Source organism: Oryzias latipes, chromosome 2, assembly GCF_053564925.1.
Source record: "Oryzias latipes strain Hd-rR chromosome 2, Olatipes_Hd-rR_3.1".
In the NCBI taxonomy this organism is placed as follows: Eukaryota; Metazoa; Chordata; class Actinopteri; order Beloniformes; family Adrianichthyidae; genus Oryzias; species Oryzias latipes.
In genome coordinates, this window is record NC_136238.1 from 19,834,583 (window position 1) to 19,857,242 (window position 22,660).

General features: G+C 39.5%; 2 protein-coding genes and 1 long non-coding RNA gene across 5 annotated transcripts; 2 read left to right on the top strand and 1 right to left on the bottom strand.

Annotated features, from left to right (window-relative positions):
• Window positions 1-1,804: 1,804 nt before the first annotated feature.
• On the bottom strand, window positions 1,805-9,289 carry LOC101159801 (alpha-tectorin-like). 2 transcript variants are annotated; one of them, XM_078933930.1, is made up of 18 exons: window positions 9,155-9,289; window positions 8,959-9,071; window positions 7,683-7,898; window positions 7,512-7,592; window positions 7,083-7,188; window positions 6,874-7,006; window positions 6,532-6,772; window positions 6,318-6,462; window positions 6,136-6,235; window positions 5,991-6,053; window positions 5,711-5,910; window positions 4,336-4,467; window positions 4,050-4,237; window positions 3,829-3,980; window positions 3,512-3,757; window positions 3,268-3,439; window positions 2,287-2,367; window positions 1,805-2,194 (listed from the first exon to the last, which is right to left on the bottom strand). In XM_078933930.1, exons 1-17 carry the CDS (start codon window positions 9,174-9,176, stop codon window positions 2,287-2,289), a joined length of 2,391 nt encoding a protein of 796 aa, XP_078790056.1. In that variant the 5' UTR covers window positions 9,177-9,289; the 3' UTR covers window positions 1,805-2,194. The 2 variants fall into 2 exon arrangements, with proteins under 2 accessions (XP_078790056.1, XP_011480922.2); XM_011482620.4 differs by lacking the exon at window positions 9,155-9,289 and having other exon boundaries at window positions 8,959-9,105.
• On the top strand, window positions 4,343-9,568 carry LOC144986121 (uncharacterized). Its single transcript, XR_013649956.1, has 2 exons — window positions 4,343-4,478; window positions 8,942-9,568. It is a non-coding gene; the product is annotated as an uncharacterized LOC144986121 (long non-coding RNA).
• Window positions 9,569-15,620: 6,052 nt separating this feature from the next.
• Window positions 15,621-18,413, top strand: LOC101174083 (uncharacterized). 2 transcript variants are annotated; one of them, XM_004066442.5, is made up of 4 exons: window positions 15,621-15,749; window positions 17,367-17,403; window positions 17,495-18,010; window positions 18,194-18,413. In XM_004066442.5, the coding sequence occupies exons 3-4, from the start codon at window positions 17,549-17,551 to the stop codon at window positions 18,263-18,265; spliced, it is 534 nt and encodes a 177-aa protein (XP_004066490.1). In that variant the 5' UTR covers window positions 15,621-15,749; window positions 17,367-17,403; window positions 17,495-17,548; the 3' UTR covers window positions 18,266-18,413. The 2 variants fall into 2 exon arrangements, with proteins under 2 accessions (XP_004066490.1, XP_004066491.1); XM_004066443.5 differs by lacking the exon at window positions 15,621-15,749 and adding an exon at window positions 16,474-16,550.
• The last annotated feature ends 4,247 nt before the right edge of the window (window positions 18,414-22,660 follow it).

Genomic DNA, 22,660 nt, shown 5'->3' on the forward strand with positions numbered 1-22,660 from the left:
AACGCTGCTACATATATATATATATATGTACACAGACAGAGGGTGAGGGGTTGTTCCGGATGCTGGACAGCTTGGTCAGCATCCTCCTCTCACCTACAGAGTCCACTGAGTCCAGGGGACAGCCCAGGACAGAACTAGCTCTCTTCACCAGCTTGTCCAGCTTATTTTTGTCCCTGTCAGTAATTCCTCCACACCAGCAGACCACAGCATAGAAAGTTGCTGATGCAACAACAGTTTCATCGAAGGTCTTGAGTGGTAGCCTACACACACCAAAGGACCTCAGTCTCCTCAGAAGGTGGAGGCAACTCTGACTCTTGTGCAGGACCCTTGTGTTGTCTGACCAGTCCAGTTTATTGTTGATGTGAACACCCAGGTACTTGTACACATCCACCCTCTTGATGTGCAGTCCCTGAATGACCACTGGAGGAGACTGAGAAGCCTTTTTGCGGAAGTCAACCACTATCTCCTTTGTTTTGGTGGCATTGATGTGAAGGTGATTGAATTCACACCTGTCCACAAAGTCTTTGATCACCTTCTTGTATTCCAGATGGTTTCCTTCTGACACGCATCCAACGATGGCTGTGTCATCGGAGAACTTCTGGATACGGCAGCTGTTTGAGTCATGGTGGAAGTCAGATGTGTATAGTGTTGTCTCTACACATCGAGAGAGGGGTCAAGCACTGGGCTCACTAGGGGCTGGAGGTGATTCAGGATTAGCCTCTCTAGGGACTTCAATAGGTGTGACGTCACAGCCACAGGTCTGAAATTGTTGGGCTTCCTTGCCTGTGCGATCTTTGGTACTGGGACCTTGATATATATATATGTATATATTTGTTCTCTTAACTTATCTTTAAAACTGTATTTATTATATTTATTTATTCATGTACAAACCAGTTTGTTTTTTTAGGGTTATTCAGTTATTGAATTTTTAGTTTGTCGTTTTTTTTTCCCCATGGCAAAAATCACAAAAATGTATCGTTTGTAATGCTTTACAACAAAGATCAAACACGTAGAGGTGATATAAAACGTATAAATCCAAAAACAAAGCAAAGATAAGGTCAAAACTATGTGAAAAATATCTAAAACTAATATCCTACATCTACAAAGATTTTTTACAAGGAGTATCGTAATTATGTCTCATAACTAGTACTGTTTATTTTTTTAAACCAAAAATTAAAAATCTAAAAACCTTTTTAAACCCTTAATGTTAAATATAGAATGAAATTTATGCTCTGTGTAATTTCTACGTCATTAAAAACCACTGATGTGATTGGCAAGCACATCGATAAGTTCCGATACTCCCGGTAAATTCCTTTTCAACTCGTTAAAAAATAACAATATAAAGTGTGAACATTTAGTGTGAAAGCTTTTTTTTGTTTCATGTCTTTAACAAGAAATATCAGAAATCCAGAGGAGTAAACATTTGAAATTCATTTTAGTATTTGTGTACTGTAAAAAATAAAAGTTTTACTCCCAATTGAGCTTTAAAATATTAAAAAACCTGGCCACATTTTGCTATGTGACAAAAATCACTTATTAATAAACCAACATTTGTCCAATTTTATCTTCAGCCTTATTATTTTTCAACGTTCTTTTTGGACAAAGTTTTTTTTTAAATAAAAAATATCCCCGTTTTATTTTTTTCTTGAACGAATTACTATTTTACCTAACCTGTTTAGGATGTAATATCCATTGTGTGCCTAAAATGTGAATCCAACTGCAGCAATTGACTTCTTTTTCACAATAAAAGAATCAGAAATGGCAAAAAAACGTAAAAAAAATGTAGAAAACCAAACACAAAGTATTAATAAATTAAGTAACCATTGTTTTATTTAGTCAGGATAACAGACAGATGACAGCACATTTCACTGTAGAACTCCATTAGTTTGAATTTCTCACCAAAGAAATGTAAAAAAAGTGCTTAACCAGTCAAAAAAAATGTGTATAAACATTTTTTTTCACTGGTTAAGCACTTTTTTTACATTTTATTTTGAAAAAAACAAAACAAAAAAAACCTAAAGTAATCATTAGGCAGTAGTGCAATAAGAACAGACCCTTTGAATTCCCCTCTTCAGTGTTTAGGTCGTGCTTCTATTTTACTTCAAAGTTTCTTCTAGTTCTTTATTAAAAACCTAAAAATAAAATAAGATGTGCAGACAGTCGCTCATTTAGAAGACTTCAGCATCTTTATCTCCTAAAGGAGAGAAAACAAAGAGTCAGTAAAAAAACAGAAATATGCTGCAGAAAGGTTTTGGTTTGGGGATTATTCTGGGGTTTAAAACTCACTTAGCGTTTCCAGATCATGGAGATGAAAGCTGGATTGGTCCTTCCAAACAGCGATCTGCGCCTCCTGCTGCCTCTGCAGTTCTGCAGGAATGATTCAAAACATCAGTTTTCAATGGATCTCGGTTCGCCGTGGCACTTTCTGCTTCAGGTTCGGCATCTTTTGGTCTTTGTAGGACGCTAAGCTAGTCCTTGAAAGACCTTGGGATTGGCAGGTTGCTGTATGTAGGTGTAACAACGTGGGGTCACTTTCCAGTTTCTGATCCTGAGGCGAACAGGTTTCAGCTTCAGTTTTCTTCCTTAACTTTTTATTTAACTCAGATTTTTTAACTTTATATCTTTAAATAATCTTCCTTTTTTTAACAAAAAGATGTACATTTTGGATTCAAAAACATTTTCCTGCTGATTCTAGAGTTTTCTTAAAGTTACATTTAATTGGGTAAAGACATGAAAAATTGTGTTTTCTGCTTTATTTGGTGGATCAGTAAAGCTACGTTCACATCGCTCTCGGCAACGTTCAATCGACCAAAAGTCTATGAGAATGCCCGTTTCGAGCAGGTCGAATTTTTGACCAATTGGGGATTTGCTAGTGACGTATGGATGGCGTCCCTTTTAATTCACGGAAGTACCAACCATTTAAAAATTTATTATAAAGAAGAAATGAATATATGCGGTTTGCGCCTGGCCAGAACTCTATGACAAGTCTTTTCATACATCGGAATAGAGCTGTGAAAGAAAAAGCCTGGGGCGAGATTCACCAGATTTGCCCGGCATTGACATTTTGCACTAAGCATCTTCCACCTGTAGGTGGCGGACATGCGCTAATAAACGGTGGAAAAGAAAATGAAGAAGAGGAAGAAGCCCCTCCCTGCTTGTCCAGTGGGAAGAGTGTGACCACCATGGGCTATATCTGCGTTCAAGAACCCGCATTTACCGCGTTTAGCATCACATGCCCGGTGTGTACCTAGCTTAACCCGCTCTCACCTGGAGGCAGGAGCCTCCTTGTTTGAGGCACATCTCCAGTTTGCAGTGCAGGTAGATCTCCTCGTTTTCCCCACTGTTGCCGGCAAACTCGAACATGTTGAAGGAGAAGTAGTTGGACGTTCCCGCTCCGTTGCTGTCCATCCTCACTGTCCCGTCTTGAGGATTGGGGCATCTGCGGGTCACGTGACGCTGTCAGGATCAAATCCCCAGAGCCAACGCTCATTATTTTCCCCATCGCGCTCACCCATTGATGATGAGGTCGTATCTCATGGTGTCGTTGCCCAACGGCTGGTTGGTGGCCCAGCAGGAGTTGATCACCACGGCCATGGACTGGTCGTCCAGCCCCTCGGTGGACAGCTCCATCCAGATCCTCTGGTTCAGCTCCACCACTGAGGTGGGCTCCACCAGGGTGGTGTGGCTGCCGTCTATGTAGGCGTTCATTCTCAGAGTGTAGTTCCAGATCCCGGTCACAATGCGCTGCACGATGGAGCTGTGGAGCACCAAGCGACGCGTCAGACGACGCAGAGTTGATGCGCAGCAGGACTTTCCCTGTCTACCCACCTCTGTTTGACCTTGAAGGCCAAAGTCCTGCTCGATGGCTTCAGGAAGGAGCAGGAGAAGTTGATGGCCGCTGCGTTGTGGCGGAAGATGACGCTCTGAGACCTGTTGCTTGTCATGACGGTGTTCGTGTAGAGGACTTGACTGCCATTCATCTGTCAACCAGGGTGTGTTTAGAAAGAAACGTGAACCGATTTTGGACTTAAGACCAGCTCGGGACTCACCGTGGCTTGTGTCCCGCAGGTGCTATTGAGTGAGAAGCCAAAGGTCACCATGTGGCTCTGGCTGTTCACACGGCCTCGGCACCTCTGGTCCATCAGGTGCAGGGAGGTGTGGTCGAGTCCTTTGTCCTCCAGCAGGCAGATAGCCAGAGACAAGGAGGCGGAGCTCTGGGTGCACACCGCCGGGTCACCTGAACACGACATGGAGACCAGACGGATGTCCTACAGCTTCTGACCACAACGGCATCCAGGAAATTTCCCTTCGCAAACCAAAGACTTTCTTCTTTACCTAAAGTGTTTTCTGATCTGTGCTTGTAGGCGAAGTTAGCTCGGCAAATGCAGCTGATATCGCCATTCCTTTCCCCGCAAAACTCGTGTGGGCTGCAGTACTGATCCAGGCAGGAGGCGGAGACATCCACAGCTGCAGAGAAGGTTCAGTTCTGGTCATTTTGTGACCTCCAATGACCTATTATTTCTAAAAATGACTTTGATTTTAAAATATTTCAGTCATTTTTCTTATCCATACATCATCAATATTCATGTTTTGTTCGGTGCAGCGTTGCTGGAGCCTATCCCAACAATGAGGGGGTTTGCCGAGGCACACCCTAGATGAGTTGCACGTCCCTTCATTTAAATTCTTTTTTTCTTTTCTTTACAGAATTTATACTAAAGGACTTTACCGTGCATGTAATAGAATTTGTTTAGATAGATTTTACTTCTGCTTTTACAGTTATAGCTAATTTAGTATTTAGCCGTCATTTAGCATTTTTTGATTTCTCTAGTATTTTTTTTTTAGCATTTTTTATTATTATGAATGTTTCTAGCATTTTAGCATTGCTATAAGTTTAAAAAATTCTAGACCTCCTTTCTCTTGTTCCAAAGTTTTAGGCTTTTTAGCATTTAGCTTTCCCTATTATAGCTTTAAATGTTTTACCAGTGTTAAAGAATTAGAAGAATTGGGCAACATTTGGCATTTTATGCTTTTATATAAAGTAATCTTTTGTATCTTTTATTATTTTTCTACCTTTTAAAAATATTCCAACATCTTTAATTTAGACATATATGGATTTTTTAGTTCTATTTTAGCATTTTTTTGTTTTTAGCATTCATCTAACATTTACAGTAGAACTCAAGTATGACAGCTACTAAAAAAAAAAACATTTATATTTTTTTCCTGTTGTTTATCAAAAATGTAGCTTTTGGTTTAGCAGGTTTTAAAGCACATTTTAGTGCTGTTTGAGTCTTTTAGTTCTATCTAACATAAAAAGTAATATTTTAATTGTCAATTTAGTTAGGCGTATAACCTTTTGTAGCATTTTATTTTACTTTATTATGTTGTTTAACGAATTGTTGAGTTATTTGCCATTACAGTTTTTACCTTTATCATGTTTTTGAAAAATTCTTGATTCAATAAGTATGTATTAGAATCCCTGGTTTTTATTTTCTATTTGCCATACAGCAATTTCTTTTTCTCTTTATTTAAAAAAACAAGTAAATTAGCTTTTAAAATTCAAATATGTCAACAAAAAGACTAGTATTGTTACAGTCCTCTTAACACAATTATAATTATTCTCTTTTGCGGTTTTAGTTCATTCTATCAGCATTTTTTCCTCATGCTTTAGGAAAGACTTGTGAAAAAACAAAAAGGGAACATTGGATCTTACTGCAGCCGACTGTCTCTCTCCATTGGAGCTTGTTTCCTGTCCGGAGGTTGCAAGTCGTGGCGTACGCCTTGAGGAACTGGCACCTCAGCCCGTCCGCCACCGGGTAGTTGCACAAAGTGTCTGTGCAGGCACTTAGGTAGGGTTGTGGGTCGGCGTGGGGCCGGCAGGAGGCGAAGGCCGAGTGCTCAACGACCTTACAGCTGCTCCAGGAGGAAAAATGATGAGAGACCATCGCCAGGCGCCATTGACGGCCTGTTTGGTTGTAGCGATGCGTGCTTACTGCTCCGCTGTGCTGTTGCAGTCCATCGTCTTGTTCACGTGGTCTGCCGGCTGAACCTCACATCTGAGGGGAGAGGGGGGACAGACGGGGGAATGAAGGGTAATGTCACACAGTCAAACAGGCGGGTGGGGACGCAGATTTGTACCCGAGCTCGCTGTAGGTCGCTGACTTGGCCTCGCTCAGGGTGATGGTTTGACTGGGATCACTGGGATCGCCGCACAGACCCGCCACACCTGTGGGAGTTCCTGAAAGTACAACCAGACACAACAGGAAATCCGTTTTAGCCAGAATTTTGGATAATGTGGCAGCTCAAAAGTCGACGCGAACCTGCAACATGAGCGGTGGTGCCATCAAAGTAGATGGTTACATTGGAAGATGGCATCCTGGCGGTGACTCCGGTCCGATCCTTCCGGAGCTCCACCCCCTGAACCACCTGAGCCGTCTCGTTCAGCTGCAAGACCTGGCCACTCACCTGCAATCGCAGCAGATTTCAGACCACCGTCTTTACTCCTGCTTAAGTGTTTTGGGCTCCATCACTCACTCTGACTTCCCCTCCTTGACCCAGGAACATCGTCGCATTGGGCAACCGCAGGATCAGGTGGTCCAGGAACGTCACGTCTCTGCGGCGCCGCTCCCGGAAGCCCGCCAGAAGGTGGAAGGCGGAGTCTCCCCGGGGCTCCATCAGGGTGTACGCGCAGCGGTCAGAGACCGGGTGGAGTCGGCCGTTGAAGTCGATGACGGTGGAGGCGGTGACAGAGCAGACGTCGGGACGAGGGACGCACCTGATGGAGACGAGCAGAAGCTACTCATCCAAAGTCGGGAGAAATTGGGATCTCAAATGTTTGCATTTTTTTCCTTGAAACCAAACACAATGGTTATTTACCCAGTTCCTAACTGGCAGACCTCTGCAGAGCCACATTTAGTGGAAATGGACAAATCTGCCGAGGCACTGCAGGTCACGTTGAGACAGGAGGTGGGGTCGTTCTGCGCCGACTTTCCGGGGTAAATGATCTCATCTGGAGAGTGTGACATGTGACGTCACAAAGAGAAGTCATCGCGATCTCGGGCGTTTGAGGACTTCTTTGCACTCACTTGAGTATCTGCAGCCGCTGATGTCCAGGATCAAATGTCCGTCCAGGCGGGCTTTTGGGAATGACAGCTGTTTCACGGGGTTTCCAGTGACCACAAGGACAAGATCCTGGAGTTGACAGAACAGTCAACCTGGGGCAGCTCGACAGACTGCACTAACCTCATAGTTAATCCATTAATTTGCTTGCATTTAAACAAAATTTGAAAAATAAAAATAAAAATCTTTTAGCAAAGTAACAACGATGAGATCCATGTAGCAACCCCTTAACTTCCATATTGAAGCAGATTTAAACATGAATGGCAGCTAGTCAAACAAGCAAGCCAGTCCGTTTTCACATCAGTGTGCAGTTGCCAAACTTAACGGAATAAAAATAAAAATAAACCATTTCTTTTATTTATTATTTGATTTATTTCATTTATTTATTTACTGACGATGTTAGCCGCGGTGAAGAAACTGGTCACGTTGACTTCCAGAACCGTCTGCTTTCCGAAGTTGTAGATTGAAGCAAACAACTGAAAAGAGAAACAGAAAAACATGTTTGATAGATTGAGACATGAGACAGATTGAGTTTAGGAAAAAAAAAAAAGAATAGGAAAACACACTTGAGTGTTGTTTGATTGATCTTGCACAACGGCGTCAAGCCGGCAGGGAGACGATGATTGGATGCTTGGAAGGGATTGATGGATGCGCGACCCGGGGTTTGTTGCTTCGTGCACGACTTCCAGAAACACTCTGTCAACCTGAAGGTCCACCAGCAATAAGCAGTCTGGATTTTCTCCAGGGGAGCAAAGACTTAAGGACGAGTTCACGATGGACACCTGGAAGAAAAAAGAGAAAAAGTCAACACATCTTTGAAATAAAATTGTTCACAAACTGTTAACGAAAGGCTGAGTGTATCCTTAGAATAAAACTAAAGTGAATTTCATCATCCATAAACAAAACCAGAAAAAAATAAAATAAAACAGTTATTGTTGATTTCTAAAACATTTGGATAAAAAAAGGATCCTGACCTAAAGCCACCTGGAAAAATTCTGCAATTGCTGAGCAGTGGAAAAAAAAATCAAAATGTGATCATTTTGGATGTAGACACAAAATTTAAGCATTTTTAGGGACAGATTAATGTTAAAATAAATATTTGCCCATTATCTAAAACTAAATGCACTACTTAAACAAAACAAATGAGAAAATAATACCAATTAAAGGGAAAAAACATTTTTTGTTTTACTGTGAAGCACTTTGTGATTTTTAATTTGAAAGGTGCTATACATAAAAAAGTTTACTGTTATTAATATTTGTAATATTTTGACTATTTTTAATTCAAAAATCCCTGAAAAATATGAACAATTTTCCCAAGAAAACATTTTTCAAGTTAAAAACAGTTTTACAAGTTAAAAATTAGGTGTCATTTCATGAAAGTGACAAACAAAAATAAAAGTTCATAGTTTAAAATCTGGTGAACTTTTTTTGTTTTATCTTATTGCTAACCCAAAAATGTTTTGTTAGTTAACTCATTTAATGTATTGATTTCCTTTCTCTCCCAAAATTAAAGTTAAAATTACAGTTTACGGTTTTGCTATGGCAGTACGATAAACTGGTAAGAACTATATTGTAAACATGAAAATATACATTTTCCTTAAATTCAGTCTAAAAATATTTGTTAGCTTATTCAATTAAAAAAAATGAATAATAGCTCCACCTATAAATAATTGCAAATATTTAGCTAAATGTTAGTTTGAAGTAAAATGTTTCATAGCCAAAATTTATTTAGCTTTAAAGTTTTTGAATTTGAGCTTTTTTGTCATATTTCTTCTAATCTAAAGTTTTTTTTTTACCCCTTTGGCCTTTTCTTTTTTCTTTTTAGGTTTGTTCCTCACGCACCTTCGTCTTCGAGTATTCCTGTCCCAAGTACGTGATGGCGCATGCGCTGAGGTCCACCTCTCCTTTCCCTGTGACCATCTCTGACCGGTGAAGATCCACCTGAGTGCAAACGACTGCAGCACGAGGACAAGACAGAAAACGGGTCATGCACCTGCGCGAGGAGGATGATGATGATGATGACGACGAGGATCATTACCTGCCAGCAGGAGGAAGAGCATGATGCTGCCGGGGAAAAACAGCGTTTTTTGCAAAGTTTGTAAAGGAGCGTAATGCGCATGTGCAGAAGCAACCTCCCAGAGATGATGGAGCAGCTCCTGACCTGTCAGCTTGCTGTATCCGCGGCGTTCTTTATATGCGCTGCTCACACCCCGAAACGCTGATGTAATCTGGGCCCTCCTTCACTGTTTGGCACGGAAAGGGCCACGCGGTATGCAGCATCTCTTTAGAATTACACGAGAATGCAAAGTGACGCAGAGAGCAGGTCAAACGGCCCCTCCTGGCCCCCAATCTCAAGCCTTTGGTCCACCCCATCTTCAACTTTGTAATCATTTTGTTTTGCAAACATTTGGATTTCAAAATAAAAACAAATGTGTGAAAATTTCACTTAAAATTGATTTTTTTAATTGTCAGAAAATATATTGCTTTAGAAAATAAAACATGTTTTTCCTTAAGGATTCAGGAACATAAGATTTCACTTTGATGTGTCTCAATTTTATAAAGTACTTCTTCAAATTGATTCTATTTTTTAGCATCATTATGGTGAAAAGGAGAGAATTTTAACCTAAAGCCACGTGCAATAATTCTGCAAAGTGGGGAAAAAAAAGAGATAAATTTGGATGCAGATGCAAAATCGAAACATTTTTGTAGGCAGATGTTACTAAAATAAACAAATACCCATTTTTACAAACTTAAACAGAACAAATGAGACAATAATACAAATTTAAAGAAACAAATTTTTGTGTTATGAATTTTAAAAAATACCAGAAAAATGACAAAAGATGACATACACATTTTTCAAAAGAGGTTAAAAACTAAGTGTTATTTCATGAATGCAAAGTGACGCAGAAAGCAGGTAAAACTGCCCCTCCTGCCCCAATCTCAAGCCTTTTGTCCACGTCATCTACACTTTTGTCATCATTTTGTTATCACTTTGGTTTTTTGTTTGCTGCGTTTTTCAACTTTCAATTTGGCTCAATTTATGAAACTTCTTTAAAATGTTTTCATTTACACATGTAAATCATTTTTCAGACTGTATTAATATACACAACCTTATATTATAATTTTTACTTGATTTTCAAAATTTCTAATTAAAAACAGCTTTAACCTTTTAAATCTTTTGTCACAAACTTTGACTTTTGTGCTGCTTTTCTTTATACATACCATAAAATCTTATAGTTTGCAGAAAAAATGTAGCTTGAAATTGAATTTTTTTCCCCAATAATTGAGAAAATGTTTTCTTTTAGATGTGAAAAAACATATTAGTTCCATAAAGATTCAGGACAATGAAGTTTTGCTTAAATTTGGCTGAATTTGATAAAACTACTTCTTTAAAATAGTTTTATTTATATGTAAATCACCTTTTTAACTTTTGACATGGTCTGTGTTCCTAAAATTCCTTCTTAAAATTCAAAAAAGTCTTCATTGGAAGCAAAAAAACAGTTTTTCCTTGAGGATTCAGGATAATAAAGTTTTGCGTCAATTTGGCTCAATTTGATAAAACTGCTTCTTTACAACAGTTTTATATACAAATGTCAATCAGTTTTTAAACTGGATTAACATAAACTGGCATTTAAATAGCAACTTAATATCTTAATTTCCATTTTATTTAAAATTTTGTCATTTAAAAATAGCTTCTTTCAAGTTTTTAAAAGCGTCAAAAATCCACAGGATGCTGCAAAACCTGAATGTTTCAGAAGCTTTAGATTAGTTTTTTTTTTTTTTTTTTTAACAAACCCCCCCACAACACTTAAAACCTTTAGGCAAATATTGGTGCCACTTTCCCAGGAGGAGCGTGCATTTTTCATCCCTGTGTTTTACGCCGTGCGAATGCGAAAAATGAGGCTCCACCTTTGATCTCCTCTGCAAAGCGACACCAAACGTGGCACGCATTCAGGCTCATAAATCCACCGGCGAGTCAGCGGCCCATCCACTTAAAGGGCTGAAGGTGTCAAAATGTGAACAAGGAGTCAAACGCTGGCGGCGGGAGAAACACCTGTAGAGAAAAAAAAAAAAAGAAAAAAAAATCAAGCAAAGAAACCAACGAGTTTCCAGGAGATTCTAGGGGCTTTGAGCCATAAATCACACTAAATGAAGCATTTATGTGCGGAAGTTTGTGACCTCAAACTGAACCTGGAAGCAAAATCTCACACAAAACACTTTTTATGGTGATCAGGAGTCCAAACCCGCCAAAATGAACCCTCCTTAGTGGCAGATTCGCCATGCGACTTTGCTGTGGGAACATGAAAAGGTAGCAGGGTGCAAACCGCTTCTGCCGTCGTTGCATGTGAAATTATACTGACCCGGGGTAAATATTTGTGCAAAAAAGGTCAATTTAATTAAAAGTAAGGAGAGTTTTCTCCGAGAACACGCAGTAAATGCAGAGAGGCGGCATGTTTTCATGTCGGGCTCGACCCTCCGGGGCTTGAAAATGTTTTTAAACTTGTTTACGGCTCATCTGAAGATGTGGGAATCCAAAGGGGTGGACAAGAGGACAAATACAAAACCACAAAATTAAAATACAAAAAAGGAAGGATTGAAGTCCTGTTTACTATCTGGGGTCCACATTTGCTTCCCACAGTTGTTGTTGCATATTTTATTACGATGGCAATTCCTGCGATGACATCGGCTCCTTGGGATCTTTCTCTTCCTTTTCTTGACTTTCTTGCCCTTAGTGACACTCATGTTGGCATATCTGGTTGATTTCAGGAGCAGAGTTTACTGGTTGAATTTTTCCATCAAGTTGGTTTCTATTATTTGGGTGGTTGAAGGCAAAAAGTTGGTCAATTAGCAGCCAGTAATAGTAGATTTTAGGTTGTCCAATGGCTGGTTTTAAGGTGATATGTGGTTGTTTAAGTTGGTTTCTGTTTGAGTTTGTTGGTTGCAGGTTGACTTCTGGTTGGTTACAGGTCATTTTCATGCTAATGTCCCTTTGGTTCATAGTTTACTAGTTGCAGTTTTTCACTTTGTTAGCTGCAGAAGGCTGTCTGGTCATACATACATCTTTTTCCGCTCATTCCAGCTGTCTAATCAAAGCTGCCTGGACTTCTCTCATCCCAGCCATTTTCTCCAGGTGCCCTGGGGGGGGGGGGGGGGGGGGGGGCACTGATGCGTTTGCTGGCCAGTCCAGAGACGCAGTCTCTTCCCTTTGGGGCCTCCGTCCAGTGGGACACAACCTTAACGTGGTGGAAGGGTTTCAGACTGCGACTGATTCCAGGAGCCAGGAGATCTCTGGCAGGGTCTCCCATGGCTGACAGGTCTTCGGTGAAGAGCCAAACAAAAAGCGGTTCAGAACCCCCTTTCTGAGTCCCAAACACAAAGAGTATGTTATGTTACCTGGATTCACTGGAGCCCAGCTCTGAAGCCAGGGTTGGCTTTGGGGCTACAGCGCACGAGTGCCCTGCGGCCATGGCACTTCTCATAGGTCCCCAGTCGGGTCCAGCCCCAAAAAGATGACGTGGGACCACTCTCCCATTGGCCCACCTCCTGCAGAAGAGCTTAAAAAAGAGCCAGTGTGTTTCAGGTGGCGTTCGGAGGCGGGGGTCTCGCTGGCCCAAACCCCAGTTAAGGAACTTTGCTCTCTGGGTACTTGCAAGTTAATAATTGGATAGTTTATTAATTATCAGCCAACAATAGTTCCATTTAGGTTGTTCAAAGGCTAGTTTTATGGTTGTTTTAAGTTGATAATTGTTTGGTTGTAAGTCTGTCATTGGTTGGTCGGTATTTGGTATCCATTAGTTGGTTGCTAAGTGAACTTCAAGCGGTTACGTGTTGGTGTTTGGTTATTTTCAGGATCAAATCCAGTTGGAAATATTTATATTAGTTGTTTCTAGATATTAGGACCTCATGTGCTTGGTTTAATGCTTGCAAACGGACATTTAAGCTAGCACACATGTTGATAATAGGCTGGCCGACTGGACGTTGATCCTTGTTTGGCACTTGGTGGTGGATTTTTGGTGAGTTGCAGCTTCCTGCGAGTCTTGAAGAAGCGATGGGGTCATCAGCTGCTGTTTGATGTCCGATAGTTAACCCTGCACAAATGTGAAAAATGAGGCCTCACCTTTGAATGAATTTGCTTCAACACAAAAGGAGGCACACACTCCTGCCTCTAAAGCAATTACTGTGTCAGTGAGCCAACGCCCGGAGGGGCTAAAAAGTGTTGTAATGGGACAGTTACGCAACAACTTTCAAACTAATGAAGTAGGCAAGTCCGGTAGTGACAAGGTTGTCCAAAAACCCTTTAATATGAACAAAAATTACATTCCGACTGGTTACAGGTTAGTGTTTGATTTGCAGCAAGGTGATATGATAAATAGATGCAAATGAATTCATAACTTATTGGAAGTTGCTTGTTGCAGGATGAGGTCATGTTTGCTGCATGTTAATTTCTTGGAGGTTGTATGTTTAATAGCGTTCAATGGCAGATTGATTTCAGATTGAGTTGCAAGCTAGTTACGTAATGATTATAGGTTCATTTTCAGTCAGTTGCATTTAGTCTGCTTCACGTTGACTTCTGGTTTGTCGCAGACTGATGTACCAATTTATTGAAGGTTCAGCTTTGAAGAGTTAGAGTTTAATTTGTGGTTTATTGTTGGTTAAATACTGATAGATTTTAGATTATATACTGGTTATTTGCGACCTAATGTTTGTTTGGTTACATGTAAGTCTGTGGTTGATTACAAAATGATGGAACGTTAATTTCTTACAGGTTGCAAGGGGATTTCTGGTTGGTTACAGGTTACATCCTGGTTAACTCCTGTCCGGTTGCAAGTTGATTTCTGGTAAATTGAAGAATAAATTTTATTTGATTGCAGGTAAATTACCAATTGGTTTGTAGTTTACCTTCTTGGTGATTGCAGAATGATGACTATTTAGTTGCAGGTTGATTTCCGGTTAGTTGCAGGTTAGATTGCAGATTACTTCCTGGTTAATTACAGGCTAATTTCTCTTTGATTAAAGGTTGATTTCTGGTTGGTTGCAGTTGGCTGCAGGTTTTTATTATTATTTCTCTACTAACTGTTTTTTGGTTGCAGGTTGATTTCTGGTTGGGTGCAGGTTACGTTTTAGTTAATTCTCTTTAAATTGTTTTTGGCTTGCAGGTTAATTGCTGGTTGGTTACAAGTTACTTTAAGGCTGATTTCAAACTACTATCTATTTAGTCTTGCAGGTAGATTTCTGGTTAGTTATGGGTTAATTACTAATTGGTTGCAGATCACGTCTGGGTTAATTGCAGGCTAATTTCTGTTAAATTTCTTGTTAGTTTCAGACTCATTTCTGTGAAGTTGCAGGTTCATTTTTTGCTTAATAAAAACTGTTGCTTGCAGATTAATTACTGATCAATAGCAAGTTACTTAACCCTTGCAAAACTATTTCCATGAATTTCAAAATATCGTGTGTGAAGGAGTCTGCATCTTTACCAGGCAGGTCTCACATGTCCCAGGAGACCAAGTTTCTAGTATCATTTTATTACTTTTTGGGAATTTTTTTGTTCTCAAATTCCTCACTTTTCTGTGATTTTTGGGCGTGTTTTGAGGAACTTCCTATGTTTTTCCTTTTTATTTTGTTTCATATACCACAGTTGAAAAAATAAATAAAAAAAGTTCTAATAGATCATGTGCTGTCATGTTTTGATCTAGTTTTTTCATGACAAGTACCTTTTGTTGGGTACATTATATCGGTTAAAGTTACCCAGCAAAAGTGAGGTGAAGCTTTTTAAAGTGAAAGTGTTCTAGGATTAACAGGAAACTGAAGACTAATATACGTTTAGTTGCTGGTTGATTTCTGGTTAGTTGCAGGTTAATTACCGATTGGTTGCAGTCTAGCTCTTGGCTGATTGCAAGACATTACCTGTTTGGTTGCAGGTTTGTTTCTTGCTGGTTTCAGGTTCATTTCTAACTTGTAGATCTATGTTTGCTCAGTTGCAGGCGGCAGATACTCTGGGGGAGGACCCCCTCCCCCATTCTCTCAACTTTTGGGTTGGTATAAGTATCATTATAGACAAGGATCAAGAAATCATCAATACAAGCTGCTTTAAGTATTGGTAAACGCATGTCAGTTTTATTATTAATAACAGTAACAATAACATATTTTTTGTCTTTTATGTTTGTTCTTATGTATATATATATATATATTCTAACCTGTTAAGCACCTTGTGACTTCTGTCTGTGAAATTAATTTACTTACTTACAATTAAACTGTTTGAAATGTATGTTTTTGAACATTTCATTTGGACTGGCCTTCAACATCCATATAACATGTTTTAAAGTAGCTCTGCCACTGGGTAGGCTGCGGGCAGGTATTTCGGAGGTTGCAGGTTCACTTCTGGTTTGTTGCAGACGGAGACGCGGGCGGCTTATTGCAGATCCCGCCTTAAGACTTTGTAGTCGGTTGACACACAAAAATCAAACCCCTGTAGACGTCTTTCTCTTGTGAAGCCGGCAGATCGACAAGCGATCCAACGCGCCCCTGAAGGGCCACTCCTGACCCGTTCGACATGATGGGCGGAGCGTTGCACAGGAGGAGAAATTCAACAGAGCAGAATTACTACACTTTATCTCCAGACATCCTGTCTCCTGGTGAGTGGTCACCTTTTGGATTCCTATTATTGTCATTAAAGCAGCAGATCAGTGATCAATGCGAAAGGAGAGCCGTCTAAAGACAAGAGACCGGGGTTGAATTAAAAAAAAGGGAGTGGATTTATATTTATTATCTCTTCAAGAGAATCAGGTCTACTCTGTCATTTGTTGCTGAATTGGGTTTCGGTGTTTAAGTTTCTGTGCAAATGAATCAAGAATTACCATTTTTGTGACAAAGTTAAGCAGGAGTCAGGCCGTCTGGAGACACTCTTAATTAAGGTTTCTTTTACAGCAGTCCACCCACATTGCATTATGCCCAGGAAACTCTTGGAATGCTCACGCACAAACATTTATGTCCTTTTTTTTATCTAGAGATTGCTTCAATCTTATTAAAAAGTCTTTTTATTTTTTCAGAAGTCAGAAAAGGAGAAAAACTCTCATAACCCTTGTGCTATCTTAGATGACCCCACCCTTACATTGACGTGTTCTCCCTACCATGACAAAGGTGGATAAAGGTGGAAAGATTTCTTGTAATCCATGGACACCAGTGAAGATCACAAATCATCGAAGAAAAAAGGTTCAGAGCACTGTCTAGTGGGTCTAGATGACCCAACTCCAAATGGAAAAGTGCCTAGGATAGCACAAGGGTTAAACTTGAGTATGTCAGATTATTGCCAGTCATGTCTTCTGTGACGCAAAAGCGCGGAGACAGGAATGTGGTTCAGTCAGGCAGAGTATATTAATCATAGTGACGTCGTCCAGGCTGACAGTTGATAGTCGGCTAGCTGCTGCTTGGGTCGTGTAAGTACGCTGTGTTGTCTTCACCATATTTTTACAGTGAATTATTTTTTGAATGAAAGGCTTTTGCCACGTTTGACCTATTTTGAATAGAAATCTGACGGTTCTTAATTATGAGTAACAAGTGGAATGTTTGAAAGTAAGAAGAAAAAAAAAGAGTCAAATGTGTTTTTTGAGTCTAAATTCAAATGCAAAATTAGAAGTGGAAAAATTGCATGCTTTTTTGGACCATATTTAAAAAAAATACAATCATTTTTAAATAAAAACAAAACCTCAGACAAAAGCTAAAAATAATGATGTAAAATTTTTGTTTTTGGCTGTTTAATCTAAATATGAAAAAGTGTACAAAGCTTTTTAGCCCACAATAATTGTGCCTGACCAAACTGGTTTGCCTGAATTGTCTCTGGCCAACGCCTGGTGGTCTTTTATTTTGAAAGAGGTAATCAAAAGACATACACATTTTTTTGATTTGAAGGAGACAAAAGCATTTAAGATCAGTGTCTTTTCAAACAAAGTCTGACGACTCAGAATTGTTTTTAAAAAAACTTGAACAAAAGAAAATCTGCCATCAGACACAGTTTTGCCCCCGTTTTTCCAAAAAAGGGAGGTAAACTGAAAAAATGTCGTGTCTATAGGACTAAGCATACAATAAAAGCAAGTCTTCAAGAAAAACTAAAACAAACTGAAACAAATGCTAAAATCCATGTTTTTAACTGTTCAATCTGAGAGTAAAAGTGTACCAAGCCTATAATCATTGTGGCTGATCAAACTGGTTTAACCGAACTGTCTCCGGCTAACGCCTTATTTTCCTTTATGCAGAAGAAGCCATCAACAGACATGTTCAGTTCTAGCTCAGGTGAGACACACCTTCAACGCAACTGTCACACATACTCAACTGCAAAAAAATAAAGATTTGCCGTCAATCTCCTAAATTGTTTCTTCTGTAGACCACCACCCTTCAGGTTATGACCTAAGTCCCAAACCTGGAGACAAGAAGTCTCATGAAGGCCACAAACCTGAAGGAGGCCATGCGGGCGATGGGAAACCCCATCATGATGATGGAGACAAGAAGTCTCATGAAGACCACAAACCTGAAGGAGGCCATGCAGGCGATGGGAAAGCCCATCATGATGATGACCGCAACCGTGATGATGGGAAAGCCCATCATCACGATGGTGGTCATGAGAGGGACCGCCGCGAAGATGGACACCACAGGGAGGAGGAAAAGGAAAGACAGAAGAAGGACAGTGATCGCAAGCACAGCCCTCGACGCCGACGTAGCGGCAGTCGCGATCGCGACCACAGCCCTCGCCGTCGAGAGAGTGACGATGAAGGAGACAGGGAAGGTGGTGACCATAATGGAAAACATGGCCACAAGCATGGACATGGTCACGGGCGTGGCCGTGGACATGGCCATGGTCATGGCCATGGTCACGGACGAGGGGGACACTAAAAGAAAATTGGTAAGCTATGGTTTTTCATTCAAACATGGGTTGTTCTCTAAGCTCCACCCATTTGCTTAAAGTAGGTGGGGCCTAAATAAAGAGATTATTACTGTATTATGGCAACTGGCACAGAAAAGTGTGGAAACCTTTAGTTTAGGTCTGATGAGTCCTTAAAAAAACTTTCTTTTTGTTATTTTGCAGGATGAGCAACCCCCGACCAGAAAAGATGAAAAAAACTACAAAGGAGGAACACTTCAAAGCATTTTCTTTTGATGATGTTTTTGTCAGCAGCAGCTGGTGATGTTTTCTTTATAGCCTAATTTTCATAGAATCAAATCAAGTCAAATCCATTCTGTTTTCTTGCTTAAAAAAGTTGCTGTGGTGGAGAAAAACTAAATAAACACTGATTGTTTGGAAATTATTTTAATCCAAAAGTGTCAATAATGTAATTGTTTGCTGTTTTAATATTTTAGGGTGTTTTCGGAATGGAAAAATCCATTGGTCTGGACCGAGTCTACTTAATTTGGTTTAGATCAAGACCTGAACTTTGTTTTTTTCTCACGGCTGCCGTAAAGCGGACATTTCTGTTTCGAACCAACGTTTGTAAACAAAACCATATAACTAAAGATCTCTTCATTCATTGGCCAGGAATTACGAGTGCAGGGCAAAGCAACAAGGGAAAGAATACTGGAGGTCCTGCGCCTTGCAATCCTTGTCGGTGCAATCCTTGTTCCCGACAAGGATTGCACCAATCGCCGTCCAATTTTGAAAGTTTGTATCAAGGTCAGGTAGACTTTTTACTTGACACTTTTGTATGCGGTGACAGCTATGAAGGGACACTGATAAGTGTTCATGACATATAGATTGTTGAGAAACAATGTGTATCATGTTAAAAGTTGTTTTATTAAGCCTGCATTCATCTGACCAATGAATTGTTGTGTATCACATGGTTTGTCAGCGGCTCATCGGTCTATACCTTCCTACTATGTTTACATCCTGTATTAACTGGCTACACTGGCCATTTGGTCCAGTTGTTCCGCTCTGAGCACAGAGCCTATTTAGATTTTAAAAAACAATTTTTAGAGTGAACCAAACCTCAGAACCTCAGAACGATTAGGAATGAACAGAGACCACCTCCAAACGTGGAACCAAGAGCGGTTCCTGATACTGGATTTGAGTCTGCTTTGGTGTATTCAGACTGAAAATTTGTTCTGGACCCTTGTGCTATCTTGTGGGTTCAAAATGACCCCACCCTTACATTGACGTGTTCTCCCTACCATGACAAATGTGGATTACGGTAAAAAGGATTTCATGTAATCCATGGACACCAGTGAAGATCACATTGAAGAAAAAAGGTTCACCGCACTGTCTAGTGGGTCTAGATGACCCAACTCCCAATGCTAAAGTGCCTTGGATAGCACAAGGGTTACGCGGCCAGTCTGAATTCATGCTAAAGCAACAGAGAAATAAATCTCTGTGCATGACAACGTTTATGCTAACTACCTGTACTCCAGTGCAAAAGAGTGTTCTTTGCTCTAAATGCAGCCTGTCAAGTTGATGGACGCTCCTCTAATGTGAAAACAAAAGAAATATTTCTGTTGCCCCACAGCTGCAAATGAATGCATGTTGGTGGGTGGAGCTAAAGTTTGATGAAAGAGGTGGGAGGAGAGGGTTCACCCCTCAAAACCTAGGATAACAGTAAAGAAAAACTCAAATACATTTTGTTTGGCATGTACAGTAGACACAATAATATAAATGCTATGTTGAGGACAGACTAATTCCTTTGTAGTATTTACTGATTTTCAGCTGCTGCAGAGTATAAATATAAGTTACTGTCATTTGCAATGAGGTGTAAAACCATGTAAGTGAGCATCACAAAGAATAGTTGAAGAAATGAACAGTTTATCCTTAGTTTGAGCTATCTTTTGGCTTTAAAACAAATGAAATTTATATTAGCAGTTTAATTTGATAATCTTGCACCCTTCTGATGTACTTCCTGTTGCTAGGATGTTCACGCTCCCAACAGTTAAAACTTTCTTTTTTTTTAACTTGCCCAAATTCTTACCTCTTTTTAAAGGCTTTCGTATAATGACAAAGATGCCCCCAAAGTAAATTTTTCGTAGTTAAAGCAATTATTTAACAAGACAGCTTAGAAATATTTTGCTATGTTAATCTAGAAAACATCACCTGTCCATCTCCCTTCCTCTCTGACTGCATGCTGTGCAAACTGCACTGTGAAAAACTACTCTAAGAACAAAGGAAGGAAAAAATTAACAATTTTTTTAGAGATCCCATGATATCAGTGTCACAAAAAATGTCGCAAATGTATTCCGTAGTCCATTTGGTTTTTAGTCCACAAAATTTACTTTTAAGGAAGTTATGGATCTGGGATCTTATGTATGGAGTCCTATACTGTTCATAATTAAATAAATAAATATTTAATTCAATAAATACATATGACGTCATGCAAATACACAATCAACCAATAAATCTCTCATAAATATATAAAAAGATCATGAAATTGTGAAAAACCTGCACACTGATTTTAAATTAGCCATTGTATTATTCAATATATTTCATTTTGCTTTAAAAACATGTTCATTATTTTAAAACAGCATTTTAAAAATATTCATTTTAATCATGTGGAATATATTATAATTTTACGTCTTTTTTCAGAACCTCGGATTTCAAAATCAATATTTTCCAAAGTAGCTTTGTATTTATTTAATGTTGCTGTTTTTCAGAATGGCGTATTTATTTCATGAAGAGCTTTTTCAGGAGAATGGGTCTGTCTGTCAATCAAACTTGACAAGGCGGAGACACTTTTGTGATTGGCTACTCCTTTACCCAGACATGAGCAGCAGCACCCTGACTCCCCTGACTATATCGATCGAAGATGCTTCAGCAAACGTGATGGCGCAATGCACACCCCTCAATAGGGGGAGTATGCACCTCAACACATCCACAGTGTTACAAGAAATTGGGCAGTTTTGGTTCTAAATTTGCGGATAAAAGTGGCTTTGGGCGAGTGTGCATAATTCAGGTGATTTTGTGGTCGGTTTGGCAATTTTCATCTTCTCATGAACGTATAGTAGTGGTCTAAGTTAGGCTGAGTGGTTGTTGGAGTTCCACTAAGCTTCTATGAACTGGAGTTTCCATGAACGCACCATGCCGCGTGTGGGAGGGGCAACAAGCTAATGTTTTTAGCCTTATAGCCACATGGAGCGGTTGCTTGTGCTTATCTCAGTAACAATGTATGGATGCACAATGTACATGGAGAGTGTTAAGATGTCAGAAACGTCATCGCAGGAAAGGTTCAACATTTTTCTTGAGAGGGAAAAACAAAACCAGAGGACCTGATTATAATCATTGTCTCATTGAAAATAGAAAAAATATCATAAGGTTCAGGAGGCACGAGCAGCCTTGTCCCGCTTTGCACAGCTGCCTGGTCTCACTCTGTCGATCCTCCTGCGAGCCGACATATGTCACGATGTGAGCTGTGAGTGAATGGCGTAAGAATGAGGAGTGTGAAAGATGTTGACGACCGGAGCTCCTCTGTGGTTTGGTCCACACAAACCCTCAAACTACAAAAAAAGAGTTGTGGATGTTTGCATCTTCTGCAGCAGACAGATAGTTTGTCTCTATTTGATCCTCTAATGTCAGCAAAGCCTTGCGGATATCGCTGAAATATGTCATCTCTCTGACTGGCACACCGCTGAGCGGGTATCGAGGAATATGAGTCGATTTCCATGGATCAGCCAATGAGCGTTTAGATCCCGCCCACTTTCACTGATTGACAGAAAGACCCATTCTGCGGAAAAAGCTCTTCATGAAATAAATACGCCATTGTGAAAAACAGCAACATGAAATAAAAACAAAGCTACTTTGGAAAACATTCGATTTTGAAATATGAGCTTCTGAAAAAAGACAGAATTATAGTAAAATTCAACATGATTAAAAATGAATATTTTAAAATGCTGTTTTAAAATAATGAACATGTTTTTAAAGCAAAATGAAATATATTGAATAATGCAATGGCTAATTTAAAATCAGTGTGCTGGTTTTTCACAATTTCATGATCTTTTTATATATTTATGAGAGATTTATTGGTTGATTGTGTATTTGCATTAGGTCATATTTATTTATTGAATTAAATATTTATTTATTTAATTATGAACAGTATAGGACTCCATACTTATGGGTCAAAGAAAAACACCCAAAAAGGTTATATAATTTAAGAAAAACTGAAACTGTAAAGGAATTTGTGTTGTTTTTCACTGGTAATGCTGACAGATTTAAAAAGAATATGACTATTTATAGAAATACTTTTGATCGTAATAGCAAAACAAATAAACCCAAATATCTGATTTTTTTTTTCAAGGATTTTAAATGAAATTTCGTTTTAAATCAGTAGAGGTTGCTAAAGTTCATTCAGCACCTCCAGTTTTCTTTTTTTTTTTGCCATTTAGCATTTTGACAAGATAAATATGCAAGATTTGAACTTCAAATGTTTTTACTTGCTGCATAGTTATCTAAAGTTTTGCTAAATTTTTTCCTTTTCAAATCCATTTATTCGCTTTCTGGGTCATGAGCTGCCTGAGCCTATCTTGATGTGAGGCAAGAGCGCCAACCACTGCGCCACTGTGCAGCCTTACTATATTTTTAACC

Excerpts from the sequence above, each read along its gene's own strand:
- LOC101174083 (XM_004066442.5), top strand. The coding sequence starts at position 17,549 with ATGAAGGCCACAAACCTGAAGGAGGCCATGCGGGCGATGGGAAACCCC. Across the intron at positions 18,011-18,193 it reads GGGACACTAAAAGAAAATTG|GATGAGCAACCCCCGACCAG; the intron begins GTAAGCTATGGT and ends GTTATTTTGCAG.
- LOC101159801 (XM_011482620.4), bottom strand. The coding sequence starts at position 9,105 with ATGACCCGTTTTCTGTCTTGTCCTCGTGCTGCAGTCGTTTGCACTCAG. Across the intron at positions 6,236-6,317 it reads CACCACCGCTCATGTTGCAG|GAACTCCCACAGGTGTGGCG; the intron begins GTTCGCGTCGAC and ends TTGTACTTTCAG. Across the intron at positions 3,758-3,828 it reads GCCTTCAAGGTCAAACAGAG|CTCCATCGTGCAGCGCATTG; the intron begins GTGGGTAGACAG and ends GGTGCTCCACAG.